At 46.0% G+C, this 18,659-nt stretch overlaps 3 protein-coding genes across 4 annotated transcripts in view; 2 read left to right on the top strand and 1 right to left on the bottom strand.

Moving 5' to 3' along the window:
- The window catches only part of LOC111162609, a 207,498-nt gene that overhangs the window by 83,566 nt on the left and 105,273 nt on the right, over nt 1–18,659 (bottom strand). The window lies entirely within an intron of this gene.
- The window catches only part of LOC111138542 (histone H2B type 1-A), a 364,628-nt gene that overhangs the window by 326,182 nt on the left and 19,787 nt on the right, over nt 1–18,659 (top strand). The window lies entirely within an intron of this gene.
- LOC111138537 (histone H2A type 1-C) lies at nt 174–7,774 on the top strand. The gene is made up of 3 exons (XM_022490552.1): nt 174–685; nt 1,512–1,620; nt 7,505–7,774. The coding sequence occupies exon 1, from the start codon at nt 174–176 to the stop codon at nt 564–566; it is 393 nt and encodes a 130-aa protein (XP_022346260.1). The 3' UTR covers nt 567–685; nt 1,512–1,620; nt 7,505–7,774.

Below are 18,659 nucleotides of genomic sequence, written 5' to 3'. Positions count from 1 at the left end.
AAAGCTTTTCTATTGGCTACTTGACTGAGTCTTTTTACCAGCCAATCAGACAACCGGACTTACTCCCCAGGAAATGCCTATAAAAGCAGCGGTGTTCCTACTTTCATCACTGCTAAGTCGGCCTTGGCAAGCGATTTGTTGTATTGTTTTGGCATTGCTTTTCTGTGCCTGCAATGTCGGGACGTGGCAAGCAAGGAGGCAAAGCTCGGGCCAAGGCGAAGTCCCGCTCCTCTCGCGCTGGCCTGCAGTTTCCAGTCGGCCGCGTGCACCGCCTGCTCCGCAAGGGCAACTACGCCGAGCGGGTCGGGGCCGGCGCGCCCGTGTACCTGGCGGCCGTGCTCGAGTACCTGACGGCCGAGATCCTGGAGCTGGCGGGCAACGCGGCGCGCGACAACAAGAAGACGCGCATCATCCCGCGCCACCTGCAGCTGGCCATCCGCAACGACGAGGAGCTCAACAAGCTGCTGGGCCGCGTCACCATCGCGCAGGGCGGCGTGCTGCCCAACATCCAGGCCGTGCTGCTGCCCAAGAAGACCGAGAGCCACCACAAGGCCAAGGGCAAGTGAACGGACAAAGCATCTTAGTTTCCGGAAGCGTTTTCAAACCCAAAGGCTCTTTTCAGAGCCCCCCACCAGTTCAAAGAAAGAGCTCACACTACTTTAGACTAAGGGGGAAATAGGCAAAGGTAAGTCAACTTTTTCTGAAAGGATATCGAGGTTTCAAGGCTTTTGAGAAGAGGCTTAGGGTGTAGGTTTCAGTCATTAATGGGAAACTGCAAATTGATTAAGATCTAACAATTGCATGCGTTTAGTGACTCTCCTAACTAAGCCATGCAAAACCGGCAGGTCGAGTAAGCCCCAACTTAAAATAACTTAACTGCAGAAGTCTACCGTATTTGAATTTTGTCTTGGCAGACTTAACTCGGATGTTACTGAAGGCAAACTTAACTGAGTAACACGGGAACCTTCCTGGCCAAACCATCTTAGATGCCTCCTCTTAAGTGGCAAGCAACCGGTCTAGACTAATTCCGTAAAGGAGCTCGGCTCCGTTCCCTTAGTTTTCAAAGTATCACCTGAAATTTAGGCATGAAAAGGGGCCTCTGGAAAATGGATTTCCCTGCGGTGATATAAGGGGCTGACTGAATTCAGATTCGAATTGCAGCTTTTTCCCGTTTACAAATTAATTGTATTTGGGGCTACTTTCTAATTTTGTCATCCATAAATTGGAGGTAGATTGATGGTGTCACCCTTAGATTTTTGTGCCAATTAAGCCACTTAAAAGCCCTTAACCTAGATTACTGCCTGACCTTCAACGAGCTGGAATTAATACATTTCAAGAGCCTCAAATGCCTAGATACCTAAAGCAACCAAAAACAAGCAACACAAAACAAAGAACTATGGCCACGGGCCTCCCCAAAGCTGTTGCTACTAAAGGTCTGGCAACTTAGCTGCTCCAGCCCCAGAAGTGGCAATCTGGGACCGTGGAAAAATTCCTACGATCTTATTTTCTAGGGTCAAGTCTCACCCAAGTGTTTCTTCAGGATGACTCGGTTTACGCTTTGGAGAATGAGTGGGCCATGGTTTGCCCACGCCTCTGCGCGCTGGTACTCGGGCGACCCAAGTAAGAACCACCTCTTTCCCCAAAAGCTCCCTGAGCTCCCACTGAAGCATTTTCCGGGATCGTTCGCCTGGAGCATTCAAAAGAGAACGTGTGCACTGGGGAGGTCATCTAAACGGAAGCCGCTTCCCGCGGACGCGCCTCCCACTTCCCTAATGTTGACGCTCGAGGAGTGGTCCAGAGGCAGCCTCCACCCTCTCCCCGCCCCCCGGCCCCTCCACCCGCTCCCGCTTCCCCCAGCGCCGCTTCCCCTCCCTTGGCCTAGCTGTCACCTGCGGGGGTGGGGGGTGGTGGCTAGTGTCTGGGAGTTTGGTGAAGGCAAAGTGGCGGGAAAAGAAGTAATCACCTTGATAAGCACATGGTAGAATTTCCAGAGGAGCTGCTAACGATTCTAATGGTTAGGACTGAGAATCTTCACTCGGGGAGGTCCGGCCTGACAGCGTTCCGGAGAGGTCCGCTCAGGGGACGGGGATCTTCCCACCCAGAATTTCTGGTATGCTGGAGAACTTGGATCCTTAGGTCCAATTGCTTTATATGGGCCTAGCAATCCTCCTCATTAACTTCCAGCTTGCTTTGGACCCCGCTCCAGTACTGACTAGGCGTGTGACCTTGGGCTTGGTGGTCAGCCTCCCCCTGCTTCCATTACTCTGTGTTCGCCTTTGCTCACCTCATGATGAAATGCGTAGGCTCAGCAGTGTGGGTTCTGAAACTAGAGCACGGGCACTCAGGGGTAATGGCTAACACTTACTAAGCATTACATGCTTCTAGAAAATTCATTAAACCCAGCGGTCCAGCGATAAGTGTTATCCCTATCTTGATTTTAAAGAGGAGGAAACAGAGCCTAAACAATTTGTCTAAGTCCCAAGGCCAGGAAGCCAGTACTTTGACCGTTGAACACCACTCCCTAAGAGATTATTGTCAGAACAATGAAACCAGTAAAAACTGGAGACATAATGGATTAACTTTATCCACATACCAGAATGTTACCAAGCATCCTAAACTGAGAAATTTAAGGGAAGGAGGAGAGGTTTCTCCTTGGAATTGACATCAAGGGAGGAAGGAAGGTGAATCTTGGCCCAGTGTTAGCACGGTAGACCCAGGGGGAAAGTATGTACACTTTCGAAACAAGGGGACAAATCAGGAGATGGTTTGGTAATGAGCTACCTGACTTAGTAAACTTATTTCCTGTGGTGAATGAAGAAGGAGTTAGAGATTGGACTTTGAATTCTCCCCTCTGCATGCTAATAACAAAACTTTGTATTTGATTGGTGAATAATAATACATTGTGTTAGTTTTGCTTGTTCCATCTTCAGCAAGACCTCCTTAAAGTCAAAGACCCCATCTCGTTAAATTGTTAATAGTCAGCACAGACCCCACCTTATGGTAAACACTTGGAAATGGGGCCTTGTGTAAATGTTGAGCTGAGTCTGTGGCTGGGCCATCAGGAAGCACTTTGTTCTAGAAGGTTGGTTTATTAGCAGAAGAGACGTTAATTAGACACCAGACTAACAGGTTGCTAATAACATCTCTTTCCAGTAGAAAATCCCTTCTGAAAATCTAATTTACGGGGTGTCTTGTTTGGAGAGCATCAAAGAAACACCGAAGGTGCCAACTGACCAGCTCTTACCTAAGAGCTCCTGCCAAAAGGCTTTCCAGAGGACATTCCTCACAGATCCCTCCTAGCTCTCCCTCTCCAATATGCCTCTTTTCCTTCTACTTTGAAACATCACTGTTTATATCCAAAAGCCCTAGTTACATCTTTGGAAAATTCTCCAGTGAGCAATAAATTCTCAGTAGCTTCAGTTGGTTTCCAGACGTTGAACAGGTCTCAATCCACCATGCCTCAAGGGTCCCGGGGAGGACCATTTCAGCTGGGATGAGCTCATGAGAATGGTAAACCCTGGCCTTCCAATTACTGATAGCAGCTGGACACCAGGGACAGAAGTTGATCTCAGGGATTTACTGAGGCGTGAGGCTAAGACGGAATCATTATTTGGTTATGTAGGGCATTCCCAACAAAGCAGATCAGTAATAACACAATATCACCAATTAGAATATCTCTTTCTATATTTTGAAATCATCTATGCAGTCTTCCTTTCCTCTGTCCACCATCCAGTCTCTTACCAGTTTTTAATGTATCATTGGAACTCTTTTTTTATGAGGATGAGATATTTTATAATTAGTTCTAAAAAATTGTGTGTATTCTCAAGTCAATTACATTACCATCTAAGGGTTTGTCATCTTTTGATCCTAAGTTATAATTATAAATGTAAATATTCCTCTTAAATATAATGCATGTGTATTATTAGACGATGTTAGGAATTTAACTGAGGATTCGCCATGCATACTGAAATCGAGAATTAGGCCATATATATAGACAATGACATGCAAACTTGAAAACAAAGTGACGTTGCAGGCATGGATGGTGTAGCCTAGCCCTCTTTAAAAATACCAGAATTTCATTAGACTGCATTCCATCGCAGCTGTTCGTTCCGTCGCCCTGGGCAGGGCAATGGAACCAGCATCCCTTGGGCTTAGAACTAATGCACATCACTAGAATTGGGGCTCCTTGTGAAAGAAGCAAGTGTGCTAATGTCTTGTTTGTCTGCCAGTTGAAGCTTCAACCTTGAGCACATTCCTCATCATCAGGGACATCAGGCAGGTGAGGAAGTCCGTGCCCTCCTACCTTTGCCGATAGCCACAGCCGGAAGGACTGGGCTAGACTTGACTCCGCGACAAGTTCTCTTTGCTTTAACGATTGATCTCAACGAGGTTGGACAATCACGTGCTCTAAATTTGAGAACCTTGGAGCTTGGTACCAGTTCCTATTATTTTGATGATCTCAGCAAGAGTGCAGTTTCAAAAGCTAGCTGGTAAACTTCCACGTTTACATCTCCAGCCCGGATCTCTCCGCTGACATGCAGATGCGTGGGTATACATGTGTATACACACTTCTCCTTAACGCCTTCACTTGGAACTCTCATCTCACCCAGAGGATGTCTAAGATACAGGAACTGACCCTGTGAACCTTAAGCTTATTATTTCCTACTGTCCTTCCAACTCAGGAAGTGTCACAGCCTTAAATCCATTCACTCCAGCCAAAATTTTAAGAGTGAGCCTTGCTCCCTTCCCTTTAGCTCTACAAATCCGAACTATCTGTAGGTCATGTCACCTGCACCCCAACATATGCCTTGATGCATCCTCCACACTTCTCTACCATGACCTACCGTGACCACCTCTGGCCTCTGCCCACCACCTCCCGGATTTCACCTCCATCTCTCCGTTCCAGCCACACTGGTCTCTTTTCCTCCTGCCAAGCTCTTTGAAGCTTCAAGACGCTTTCATTGGCTCTTTTTCTCTGAAATAACCTGTTCTCTGATGTGTCTTCTGGCAAGCTCCTTCTCCCCTTTCAGGCCTCAGTTCTTCAGACAGGCCCATCTGAAATGGAGCTACCCAGACAGATTACAGATCTGAATACAAAACCCAGACATTAGATGAAATTTCAGGAAACACTTTAACCTCAGTTATGCGCGGGTGTGTTTTGAGGGGGAGGTATTGTTATCCAGCAAGGCAGGAAACGCACAACCTTATAAGAAAGGACATAAACCGCATAGGCCAATAGGAAATTTAAGACACAATATAATAGACAAAAATGACTAAACAGGGTATTTTGTATCTTTTGCTGAATTCAAATGGTCGATACATATGAGGGAAAAAAATAGTTAACCTTTCTCGTAGTTCAGTTTTGTATATCACATTAACAAAAGTATTAAAACACAAGACCAAAACTAGTAATACACGGGACTACTAAGGATAAGGAAGTTTTGCCACTTGCTTATAAGCTTTTGAAAAATTCTCCTGGCAATATCTACTTAAAGGTATTATTAAACACTTGGCCTTTCATATGACAAATTAGTACTAGATAAATAAAGGAGTAAACCAAACAGGAAAAAAAAAATTAGACACTTGGAGAAAAAGGGTATTTGCCATCTAGAAAGAAAAACCCCAAGATGTAAGGTTATATGAGGAGAGATGGTTAACCTTTAGAAACACCTGAATGCAAAGCGTTAAAAAGAGCATATATTAAGTGTGTAATTTAAAATATAAGAAGGAAAATTAAAAAGTAACCTTCTTCCGTTCATTTCTCACCTCAGATCACTATCAATCTCCTTATTTAGATCCTTTAAAATACAGCCCAAGATTTTATTGATTGGATCCCTTGTCATGTGCCTCTCCCCTTATACCTTTGCTCCATGAGGTAGGGGGGACCCGGTCTGACTACTCACTCTGACTTCCCAGCATCCAACAAAGGTGGCCACTCAACTCTGCCACATGAACAGGGAATGGATGCTGCAGCTCGGAAAGCCTTCTCTGAGCCCCGCACACGGTCAGCTGAACTTCCGTGGAAAGATGTCCACCACTGACCATTGTCCGGACCTCGCTTGCCTGCCTCTGAAGCCACCAGGTGTGCAGGGAAATGGGGAAGTGCAGCCCCTTGCCTTCCCACTTTACCTTTTCCCAGCTCAGTGCACTCACCTCTCCAGACTTGATATCTCATGATAACCCTCAGGAAGCCCTTAATTCTTTTAAGGGCCTGTTCTCTGCTGGCTGATATCATGCATAAGAGCCCTCTTTAATACGCTACCAGGTCTGTGGTTACCAAATGCTTGCTTAGCATCAAGGAAAGAAAAGACTCTCACAGCTGGTGGGTGTGACAAAATCAATGTTTTTTATCCGCTCACACTGTCTGCTCTGCACAGAAGGCCAGCTCAATGGTTTTTACATTCTAATGCCGGGATTACCCAGGGAACACGCTCATCTCCAGGGTGTTTGTTGAAGAATTCTACCGTCTTCGTCTCTATACCCCAGCCCCATCTCCTCCCCGTGTAACAGAACTTCAGTAAATACTCAGAACGAATGTGTTGACAACAAAACTTATATCTGCACAGAAATGCACCGATCACTAAGCTGCAGGGACTTGAGGGCTGACTCCTGGGTTACGTGCCACGTTAGCCAGTGCTCGTCTTCAAGTCCGGTTTGGAGGGAGACGCACGACTGGTTCTAAAGCTGCTCTGTCCAATACAGTAGCCAGGAGCCACAGGTGACAGTTTAAATTTAAATAAAATAATTAAGTGAAAAATTCAGGCCTCAGTTGCACAAAGTACATTTCAAGTTGTCAAGGGTGACTGTTTGGGTAACAAAGATACAGAACACTTCTGTTGTACCAGAAAGTTCTATCAGGAGGCCTGAGCTAGGTACTCCTTGTCCTTCAGGGCTAGCGTGTTCAAGAGCACTTTATCAACGTCCTCTGGGTGGCACCTGACGATATAGGGTCGCCAGATAAAATACAGGATGCCCGGAGTGCCTGGGTGGCTCAGTCAGTTGAGTGTCGACTCCTGGTTCTGGCTCAGGTCGTGATCGCAGGTCAGCGCTCAGTGCAGAAATTCTTTGCCTCTCCCTTGCCCGCTGCCCCGTCCCCACTTGCTTGCTCTCTAAAATACATAAACTCTTCTTTAAAAATAAAGTAATAAAATATAGGGTGATCAGTTAAATTTGAATGTCAGATAAGCAACAAATAACCGTTTTCAACTAAATATGCTCCAAATTATTGCATGAAACATACTATACTGAACCAAAAATTGCAAATTATCTGAAATTCAGACTTAACGAAGTATCTTATGTTTTTATTTGCCACAACCCAAACTCAAGAACAAAATGACAGCATCTTCCCTGGGAGCCTGGGTCCTCTGACCCTGGGGAGTCTCTCTGTGAGGAACTGAGAAGGGCTGATACTAGAAATGAGGCTGTAAGTTTTTCTGCACGTGTTGAGGGTGGCTGAGAAAGAAGTTCCTAACTACACTTACTTTGGTTTCTACTCTTTCCTTAGATTTCAAAAGCTTCTCCCTGCAAAGCTGTCTGGGTCCAGAGTGTCTGACAAACTCATCAGTTCTCTGAAATAAATGGACAGATGCCAGCGTCCTGACATCATTGATCGATTCTGCACCTGCAAAAGTTTTCCTATTGGAAACCTACTCTGCGTCTATTTCTTTGTGTGTACATGTGTGCCTTAGGGATAAGGAGAATAAAGGGGGAGAAAACATTATTGAAGGGAAGCTCTCTTTAGTACAAAATGTGTCTCATGTCTTGAATAAGTAATACATTCAGAGGGTTCAAACAAACCAACATCACAAGGTATATATCGAGAATCCAGTCATCTGCTGGATGACTCCACTGGCTAATAATTCCTTTTCTTAAGCATCTGCGCACTGTTAGTCCATACAGATGGGAGTCGAGCCCCCGCCTTCACTAGCAAAAGACGGTAGGCTGTAGACACTATTCTGCACTTGTTCTTTTCCACGACAATTATCTTGGAGAACTTTCCAGATGTGTAAATGAGGAGCCTTCTGTATACTGTCCTACTCAATTGCACTGTGTTGATGCATCCTGGTTCTGTAACCCGTTCCCTATTGGTGGGTACATGAAACAATTCTAGAGCCATGAACCCTGATTTTCGGCGCAATGGTAAGTGTCCTCCTGTTCTGCTGGGGTCGTGGAACGTGAACCACAACCAGTCACTCTCAGAAGGGACTCAGGTTCTTTGCCTTAGAAATAATATGGCCTTAGCCAAGTTAGTCATTTTGAGCCTCAGTTTCTTCATCTGTAAAATGGAGGGAATATTTAGCTTAAGTGACTATGAGAATGAAAAAAGATCACATGTATGGACTATTTGAAGCTCAAAAGAACAACACAGATAAGGTTGTTTAACTTTCAACACCACTTCTTTAGTGAGAGTTATGGTAGTATATCGTAATAGGAAAAGATCCCCCAAATCCTAGCCTGTGGCGAGGGAGTAAAAGACCATGCATGAAGGCGGGAAGGCAGTTTCCTGGGTTTCCTGCCATTTGCTGCGCTCCTCAAGGGAGTCGGAAAACACACTCTACCCATTTCCCCACCCTGTCTCCCAATCGCTCTTTTTTTCTTCAGTCAAGGTCAGGTTTTGTCTATATAACAAGTCTACACAGAGTGGTTGGTGCTTGTGCACACACACAAATCGGTCTACACACAGCGGATGTGCAGGGAGACCTTCTAGAAAGGCAGGGGAATCTGGAGCTGAATTACTTCGGTTGATGTTCCAGCTGGACCATTTACTGAGGGTCTGACCAAGGGTAAGTCACCTGCCGTCCCTGAGGATGAGACTTGTTATCTGTGAAATGGAGCAGCACCTCCCGGAGTTTTGAGAACGAATCAAACGAGGTGTCGAAGAAGAAAGGACATTGTTCTGGGGCACCCGGGGTTGCAGTCCCTTAAGCGACTCTGGATTTCCACTCTAGCCGTGATCTCAGGGTCGTGGGATCCAATCCCTTGTAGGAGGCTCTCCCTCTCCTTCTGCCCCTCCACCGCACTTGCCTGCGTATACATGGGCAGGCAAGTCTCTCTCAAATAAATAAATCTTATAAATCTCTCAAATAAATATATATATCTCAAATATATATATCTCTCTCTTATAAATCAAATATGTAAATCTTATAAATCTCTCAAATAAATAAATCATCTCTCTCAAATCAATAAATCTTAAAAAAAAAAAAAGCACACCGTTCTTGGTAAAGGCTAATATAAACATGCACAAAACCATATCGGTAGAGATCTACCCATCGTGTATGGATCCATCTGTTTATCTCCAAGTGTGGGAAAGCAAAAGTAGGAGAGGGGGTTGGGATTCCCCTCAGGGGTTTGCTGGCTTCCCGGCAGGGCTGAGGTAACCAGCAGGGCTGAGGTAACCGGGTTCCACTAAGCGGGAACACTCCCTGTTTCTGGTGGCAGCCGCGCCGATGGCCGCAGGAAGCTCCTGGAGGAGAGAGTCAGGTAGACCCGTGGCCCTGGAGCCCCCCCCCCCCCCCCCCCCCCGCTCCCCTCCCAGCAGGACTCTCCCGCCTTCGGAAGCAGCAGCCGAGTGGCCTGGGTGGGCCTTTCACACTCAGCTGAGCTGCGACGCCCAAGACAGGGACGCCCCACGTGCTGCCTGCTCTGTTGGGGCTCAACGTGACTCCCTGGATATGGAGAACTCACCCTGACGGGGTGTCTGAGCAACCTTAACAGAGAAAAGAAAAATGCAGGAGGCTGTTAAAAGGAAGAGTTCAGGGGCGCCTGGGTGGTTCAGCCTTGCTAAGCGACTCTTGGTTTCAGCTCAGTCATGATCTCGGGGTCATGGAATCAAGTCCCACGTAAGGCTCCTTGCACAGCATGGAGCCTGCTTCCCTCTCCCTCTGCTCCTGCCCCTGCTTGTGCTCACTCTCTCTCTCTCTCTCTCTCTCAAATAAATAAATAAATAAAATGGGGTGTGTGGGGGTGGGGTGGGGGGTCTCTCCAAAGCTTAGTCCCCTCTGGCGGCCGATGAAGGGACTGGGGCCCGGAAGCAGTTGGTCGTCTGCGCAGGCGCCGAAGAGCTCGGTGGTCGGTGCGTGGCGGCGCGGAGAGTTCTACTCTGCCCTTGACGTCTTCGCTCTCGGGCCTCCCATGGACGACCCGCATGGCGCTTGGAATCCTTCCTTTCCTTTCTTCTGCTCTGCGTTGGGTGTCTCCCTGGGAGCCTGAAGGCAGCCAGAGCAGCACGATTTACTAATGGGAATTAGCAAATTCCCCTCGTCGGGGTGTTTTGCTTCCTCCTGGGGTGTCCGCTGCTCGACACTGACCACCACACGCCCCCCCCCCCCGCCCCCTCGGACACGCGCTGCTCCTGCCCAGGAAGGAACGCGGGTTGGCTCACGCCCTGTTCCTACCTGGAAGGGTCTTGCCTCGCCCGCCATGCTTCTGGGCAGAGTTCAGTCCCTCACTCCGCCGATCTGTATACACCTGCCACGAATATTTCTGTATTGTTTCTCGTCTGCTGGTGTTTTCATCGCTACCTTCCAAATTCTATGAGGAAGACTAGAACACCCTTCAGACAGATACTCACCTGCTTCACCCCTCACTTCCTTCATGCTTTTTGCTCCCCCATCATTCTCCCACTTCCAGAGCGGGCTGTGGCCCTGAGCCGGCAGGCAGTGAGCCTGGAGCACGACTGTCAGCAGACAGGGCCGGGCACGCCATGAGCCAGGCCCTGTGAGGACCAGGACGCGGCTGGGCTGTGTAACCCATGACCCCAGGGACCTCGTCGGGGTTGCCTGGCGATGAACTGAGAACAATGGCTGCTTCTCTCCCTGTGGGAGGATCAGCCAATGTTCCCAAGTGCTGGGAGGCTGGCGTTCCCAGCTGACACCCACACAGAAAATGTTTCTTCTCCCTGTTCAAGTCAGCTTTCTTGCTTTCTCCACGGAGGGAACAGTGCAGGCAGTGGGCACCCTTCTGGAACACAGAACCTCTAGGCATCAGGGGCCTCCTTCCTGGGGCATGAGCCCCCCCCCACCCCCACCCCCACCCCCAGCATGGCGGGAGAACAGACCCTGCAGGCAGCCCTCTGACCTCAGTCCCAGCAGACACAGGACCCATGGAAGCCCTAGATAGGAAGGCCTGGTTGGAGTTGAAATCACAGGACCTGTAGGGGTGCTCGTCCGTGGACAAGAGTGGAGAGCTTTAACTAAGGGGCTGAGATCTAACTTTTTGAACTTGATTTAAATCTCCTTGTGTCTGCCTTCTAGAACGTTCTTCATGAAAGCTACACTCCAACAGCTGATTCTGCAAGTTTCCATCTCTCTCTGGCAGACCCCCTGTCTACTGCCCACCCGCTGCCCACAGTCTCTCTTTCCTCTCCACTTCGCATCCATGAAAAGGACTTTTTCTCTTGCACCAGGTGGTCTGTGTTGAAATATGCAGAGATGCCTCCCTCCTCCACCCTCCTGCTGCCTCCACGGAAGCTCCAGGGAGACCTGGTCTCGAAGGAGCTCAGCTTGGGCTCCCCAGCGCCCTGTGTCCCGTCGTGGGGCAGCAGCGCCAAGCAGTCCTCTGGCTCCATCATCAGGAGCCACGCTGTGGGAACTCAGAAGTGGGCCTGAGAATCAGACCCAGGTTCTGTTTCCCACATTCACTGCTCTCCAAACTAGAGTTGGATGGTGAGGAATGGAGTTCCTGCCTCATTTCATTAATTAGCTTATAATGTTCACAATGGGCCGAGCACTCCCTTATTCGTCTTCATAAGGAGTTTATGAGGTAGGCGCTATTATTATTCCACTTTGTAGGCTAGGAGACTGAGACAGAGACAGAGGTAACGCGCCCCGGTCATTTTGTTTTGTTACACGATGATACCAGTGGCCTCGGAGCCCAAGGACCTAAGAACTCTCTGTGTCTTTGGAGGTTTGTTTGACTTGACTTGGTCATGCCTCCAATTTCGTAATGACTCTGTAGCTTTGTCTTTAACTAAGGAACACCAGAAACAAGGCCCTGCACATTTTTTATTTTTGGGTGATTTACGCCATTCTGCAAGAGATAGAATTTCTGAAAGATGCGTTCGATTTTAAGAAAGCAAGAAGATACTTGATTTTGAACAATTTGTTCTTCTTCTTTGTGCCCAACCCAAACAAGATGACAGCAACCGTGAGGGCTGGTCACCGTGATTCCTGGGACACCATGGGAGATGGAAATAAAAACACAGGTGTGGCCATACGTCATACGTTTTTGCAACCTATGTGACCTTGAGCAAAATATTTTCCCTTCTTATCCTCAATTGCCCTGTCTGGAGAATGGAACCAGCATATCACCCACCTCGGAGGATGGATGTCAAGATTAAGTGGGGATGATGTACATGGTCCACAGTAGACATGGAAGACCATGCTCTCTTCTCCCCTTATCTTTGTGTTTGGTTCATTTCTGGATGTATATGTTATCTATTGCCACATCACAAATTACCCCCCAACTTGGCAGCTTCAGGATTGGAGCTCGGCCATGCTGGGCTTTCTGGCTCTTCCACAGGCTGCGTTTAAGATGTGGCTAAGACTGCGGTCACCTCGAGGCCCACTGTGGGGTCAGTCCACTTCCAAACCCATGCACATGGCTGTTGGCAGGACTCAGTTCCTCAAGGGTTGTTAGACTGAGGGCTTCAAGTCCTTGTTGGTTTTTTCTCATCTTGTGGGCCTTCCAACAGGAAAGCTTATGTCATGGCTTTCTTCTGAGGGGGTGAGCATGAGGAAGAGTGTAAGTCAAGGCCCAAGACAGAAGCTACAACCTTTTGTGACCTAATATGAAAAGTAACATGCCATCACTTCTGACACATTCTACTTGTTGGAAGCAAGTTACTAAGAGTAGCACACACTCAGGGGAAAGGATTACCCAAGGGTACAAACCTTCAGAGGCAAGGATCATTGGGGGGTCATCTTAGAAGATACCTACCACCAGGAATATGTCACAACTTATTTAAAACGAGGGGAAACAGTCTTTGTGATCCCACATCTTTAAAAATGGTAGTGTATCTCTGTGTTTTCATGCACAGGAGGCTCGGTGGGGTGACAATTGGGTCATATGTTCAGGCATCAAAAATTGCAGAAGTATTTGCATTTCTGCCCGTCCTCTGCTATGGTTGAGTGTCAATGGAAACTACATTTCCCAGGCTCCTTTGCTCCCCGGTTTCCAGTAGATTTGAGCAATGGGAGAGCCTGGTGGGACATGTTGGTGGGTCCAGGGCACTTGTTCCCTTCCCTCTTCACTTCCTGGGGTTTCTCCAGCCTCACTGGTACTCTGGCTCAGTCTCATCAGATGACCTTTCTTTTGGTGGTCTCAGCTCTAGCTACGCTGGGCGTTCCAGCCCCAGTTCCTCCCTAGGTGATAGTTGTCCCTTCTTCTTCCCTTGGTCCCTGTAGCCCTTACAGAGGTGGCAACTGCTTGCCCCTGCTTCTCTTTGGGTCACTCTTCACCCCTCTTTTGTTTTCTCTTTCATTATCTGTTTATATACTTATCTCAATTAAATTCCTTCTGTAGGAAATCCCTAGAATGGTGTTTCTCCTTTTTAACTGGATTCTACGAATGCCCTGATAAACCGTGGGACCAAACAGAGCTGATGAACATTGCTCATTCTTGAACAACCAATGTACAGAGCAGTGTTTCCAGCATTTTCTAGTGTTAAATCCTGGCCTGGGCCTCATGCTGCTGGAAGTCCAGAGGGCAGCTGCTTCTTGAGGAGAGAAGCTCACTATCCAGGCTCATGTTTTCTAATAGGGAGCATGGGAGGCTTTGCGACATCTGTGATCCCTTAAATCTCTGAATATGGGGGCCTCCGGAATTTCTCCATAGGGAAAGTTTAGGAACCACATTCTAACTGGGAAATGAATTGGGAGCACTTTATATGAAGCCAAGGCATGTGTTTGGTTGGGGGGGGGGGGGGGGGGAAGAAAACAAACAAAACCCCAAACCCTGTGTTGTCCACATCAGAAAAGGGGATGTCCCTGGTGGAGGCCACGGGAGAAGCTGACGAGGTTTATGCTAAGGTTTCATAAACAAAGTATGTTGTCCTATGACCTGCTTTCTGTTTCCTACTCCACCCCGTGCTTTCTGCTCCACCCCTAAATCAAAGAAGACAGCTGAGGAATAAACTTTGAAAATATAAAAATAACACCTCACTGTACTAGGGATAATAATAATAATTTACAAAAGGTGACAGAGTTAGTCATTGGAATCATTTTACCAGAAAGACAGTACAGGTCAGCTCTTCTAGCTTAAGACCCTGGGTCACTATCAGTTATAGAAGTTACTTCTACAGCCACTGTAAGTCCAGAGAGTTCCTGGAAGAGCTACTATGAGAAAAGGAAGGTTTGTGGTCAGCTAGAAAAAGAAGAGTTCAAGAATGATAATTTGTGGGACGCCTGAGTGGCTCAGTGGGCTAAGCCTCTGCCTTCAGCTCAGGTCATAATCCCAGGGTCATGGGATCGAGCCCCGCATCAGGATCTCTGCTCAGCGGGTAGTCTGCTTCCTCCTCTCTCTCTGCCTACCTCTCTGCCTACTTGGGTCGCTGTCTGTCAAATAAGCAAATAAAATCTTTAAAAAAAAAACAACTGATCAGCTAATAAACACATGAACATAAAATGAAATTGTTACTGTTTAAGTTACAAAGTACTCCAAACTGAACTGTTTAAAATAACCACCATTTTATCATGCCCACAGATACAATGGATCAAGAATTGAGATAAAGCAGAATGGGGCTGGCTTGTCGTGAGGCCCTGATGTTCGGGACTTCAGCTGAAAAGACTTGAGCGCTGCCAGTTGGAATAACCTGAAGACTCCTCTCATATTTCTGGTCCCTGAACTAGGATGTACCCAATATTAGGACAGCAAACCAGGGCACCCAGACAAGGTCTCCAAAACAGCTGGGCTTTCTCACAGCCTCGGGGCTGTAGAATCACCAAAGTTCTCATGAGAGAGCTCAGAAACAGAAGTCTGAGGTTTCTAGAAAATAAGGCCCCAGCTGCGTTGTTCTAGAGAGCAAGGGACCGGCCTTGCAAGTCACAGAGCCTCACTTCCTCCATGCTTGTTGCAAGCTGTCACAAGCTCACCCAGATTCAAGGGGACAAGAATTAGATTTGATGAGAGCACAAGAGGCAAGATGCACTGGAGAAGGGAGTGGGGGTCAGAAGACATTGATGCAATACTCTTTGGAAAATTAAATTTGCCTCATTGTACAACCAGGAGAACATCCAGGAGCAGTAAACTAGATAAGTAAATACATCGGGCCACATTTATAAAATGAAATAAAAGAGGGCAAGTCCCCAAACTAAAGCTCTCTGTCCCCATAGAACACAGAGGGATGGTTCTTATCAAGGGAAGAAAGGAAGACAGGAGTAAGTATGCTATGATCTTGCATTTATACATTTCAAAACCAGGACACACGAAACCATAATGTTCATGTACATATATATATGATAAATCTTAGATTAACAAAAACCAAAGGAATAATTTCAGTGAAATTCCAGATAAAGGGCAGAAAGAGGGCACAGATCATACTACTTCGGTGTCTAGGGAAACTTCGTACACATTAAAAAAAAAAGTTGTATCATATTTTTAAGAGAAGCATGTTGTTTGTCAGTAATAAAGTAATCCACGCTTATGGTAGAAACTTTGAAGAACATAAAAGCTTGGACACAACAACAAAAGTCATCTACATTTCCACCCATTTGGACAATCTGTCACATTTAGGTATATTTTCTCTTTCTATGAAAAGTGTTACATCATGGTAAGATATGAAGAGAAACTGTTTTTAGAAAGCTTTTTATTTTGAACCAGTTTTAGATTTACAAGAAAGTTGCAAAACTAGTTCAAAAGTTCCCTTATATTGCTCAACTGGCTTCCCCTAACAGTAATGTCTCCCATAACCATTGTAAAAATGACAGTTCAGGAAATACAACAAAACAGAAGAAAACAAACAAACAAACAAAAGAACAGGAAATGGACATTGGTACAATATCATTTACTAAACTTTAGACCCTTTTCCAATTTGACAAACTTTTCCACCACTGTCCTTTTTCTGTTCCTGGATCTTATTCAGGATCCCATATTGAATTAACTTATTGTTTTTCCTCGGCCTTTTCTGGTCCGGAATAGTTCTGTAGTGTGTCCTTGTCTTTCATGACCTTTGCACTCATGAGGAGCACTGATCAGTTATTGTAAAGAATGCCGCTCGATTTGAATTTGATGTTTTCTTATGAATGGAGTAAGTTTATGCATGTCTGATGGAAATATCACAACGATGAGGAAATGTCTTCTTATTGCAAGAAGTTCTGCATCTCAGTGTGTCTTACTACAGATCATGCTTACTTGCTCACTTAGTGAAGGTGACGACTGCTGAGACTAGCCACTGTGCATCTACTACCTTTGCTTCGTCGTTGGCAGGTATCTTGGGCAAGACAGGAAGATACTCTGGGTCTGAGAATCCTGCTGCTCCTTAAGTTCTCACCAAGCGATGTTAGCATCCACGTGTGCATTGTACCCGCAACACGGCAGACTTGTCCCTTCTCCTTCTGTATGTATTTATTTACGGAAACATATTCTACTCGAGGTGTTAAAAACATCCAATATTATCCCTTTTGATTTTTTTGCTCAAATGACACCAGCTTTGGCCATGTGTCACTCCTGGAGCCTGGCCAGCATGTTTTTTCAACATTTCCATCTATTTAAAAACATGTCCTTATCTTCAGGTACGAGATGCTCCAAGCCCATCCCGTATTCTCCCTGCTCCATCTTTGGGATCAACCACTTATCCAAGGAGCCCTGCTTCTCTTTATGGGAGAATGATGCTTACAAACCAAAGACTGTGGGCCAGGTATGTTCACTGCTGCGAGAGTGTCACTATTGGCGATGTGTCAGCTTAGAGAGCAAGGAAATATACGTGTGTATTAATCCACGCACATACACACAGCTATGTCTCTGTACCTATATAAACATAAATACACTTCTGCTTCTAATCCAGGCCCACAAGTTTCATTTCAACAAATATTTCTTCTTCCACCCGTAAGAACACTAAATCTCATTGTCTACAGCATATTTACTTCATTGGTCAATTCTAATAGACACATCAGGAGTTTCAGATGGTGAAGCCATGTTCCTGAAATACTTTTATTAGATGATAACCCATCAAGGATATGATGTTATTCAGTGAGTACAGCTCAGTTCATTTGTTAGTGCTTATAGCCCATGTGGGTTCCTTCCCCAACCCTATCGCTTGTATTTATTTTTTTAAGATTTTATTTATTTTTTGGATAGAGAAAGAACGAGAGAGAGCATGAGAAGGGAGAGGGTCAGAGGGAGAAGTAGACTTCCCTGTGCAGCTGGGAGCCTGATGCGGGACTCAATCCTGGGAGTCCAGGATCATGACCTGAGCCGAAGGCAGTCGCTTAACCAACTGAGCCACTCAGGCGCCCAACTCTATTGCTTTTAATAGTTTATTTTGCTGATACATGAAACCATACTATAGTTGTAAGAGTCAGAGTTACACAAACAGACGCACTCAACAAACCATTCCTCCCTCCTCACCCCTGCTACTCTGTTCCCCTTTCTCCCTTCTTTCTACTCCTTTCTAACCTTCCCCCCATAGATAACTCACCTCCTTTGTTTTTGATTTATCCATTCTGAATCTCTTCTGCATAAATAAGCAGAAAATGTGTTTTCTTATAACCTATTCATTCTCTTACGGAGGGTAATGTCCTACGGAAACTCTCTTGCACTTGGCTTTTTCATTTAGTCATACATTCTGGAATTTACTCCTTATTACATCACAGAGATCTCTCTCTCTGACTCGTTTCTGTAGCTGCATATTCCACGATTCTGCAAGTGTGCCCTAGTTCACTCAACTACTCTCTTATGTGTGGATATTAAAGTTCATCCCAATATTTTACAGTTCCAAACAAGGCGGCTACAGATATCATACGGTTTGCAACCACACTTCTGATGGCTGAATTAGATAAGAAAAGAATAATAATTTTTTAAAGAACATATAGCTAATTTTAAGAAAAATTCTCCAGAAATGTTCTACGCCAAAAGCTAAGATAGAGTACGGATGAAAAGTCCACAAAGGGGAAGTCTGTCCCAACAAATAGAGTTCTACAGGTGGTCTTTACAATGCTGCCGTGTCCGTGTGAACAAAAAAACATCTCCCATGAAGAAGTTGGGAAGGGAGCACCTCTTCTCCAAACTCTGTCTTCAATAAAGCAATCACAGTAACACTAAAATAGCCAAGTCCAGAATTAAGTGCTCGGAACCCAGAATTGTGGAGTAAAAGGAACCAAGCACAAGCCTCACATTCCCTTAAACTTTTCTGCAAATCACATCGCTGTTCCTCTTAGTATAACTGATATCGTGTCCAAAATAGAAATGTTCACAGAGCGCTCCCCACTTTCCATCACTCAGGGTTTTTCCTAGAGGCTTAAAAAAGGTCAATATTAGGAAATTACTTTTTTAGCTCATTAGAGATTAATGCACTTGAGAATATCTCATGAGTTCAAGAAATTGCATGAGGAAGACTCCTTCCACTCTGGCCCCATGGTCCTGCGCTGAAGAAACACATTTCACCTTGTGGCAATGAGCTAAACAAGTAATTTCCTAATATTGACCCTTTTTAACCCTCTCCGACA

The sequence above is a fragment of the Enhydra lutris genome, unplaced genomic scaffold (genome assembly GCF_002288905.1).
Source record: "Enhydra lutris kenyoni isolate GAN:26980312 unplaced genomic scaffold, ASM228890v2 scaffoldscaffold93, whole genome shotgun sequence".
Classification (NCBI taxonomy): Eukaryota; Metazoa; Chordata; class Mammalia; order Carnivora; family Mustelidae; genus Enhydra; species Enhydra lutris.
Note: the sequence above shows the minus strand (reverse complement) of the source record. Positions and strands in the feature narration are given on the sequence as shown.

Bases quoted from the DNA above. Each gene is read 5' to 3' on its own strand.
- LOC111138537 (XM_022490552.1), top strand. From the start codon at position 174: ATGTCGGGACGTGGCAAGCAAGGAGGCAAAGCTCGGGCCAAGGCGAAG.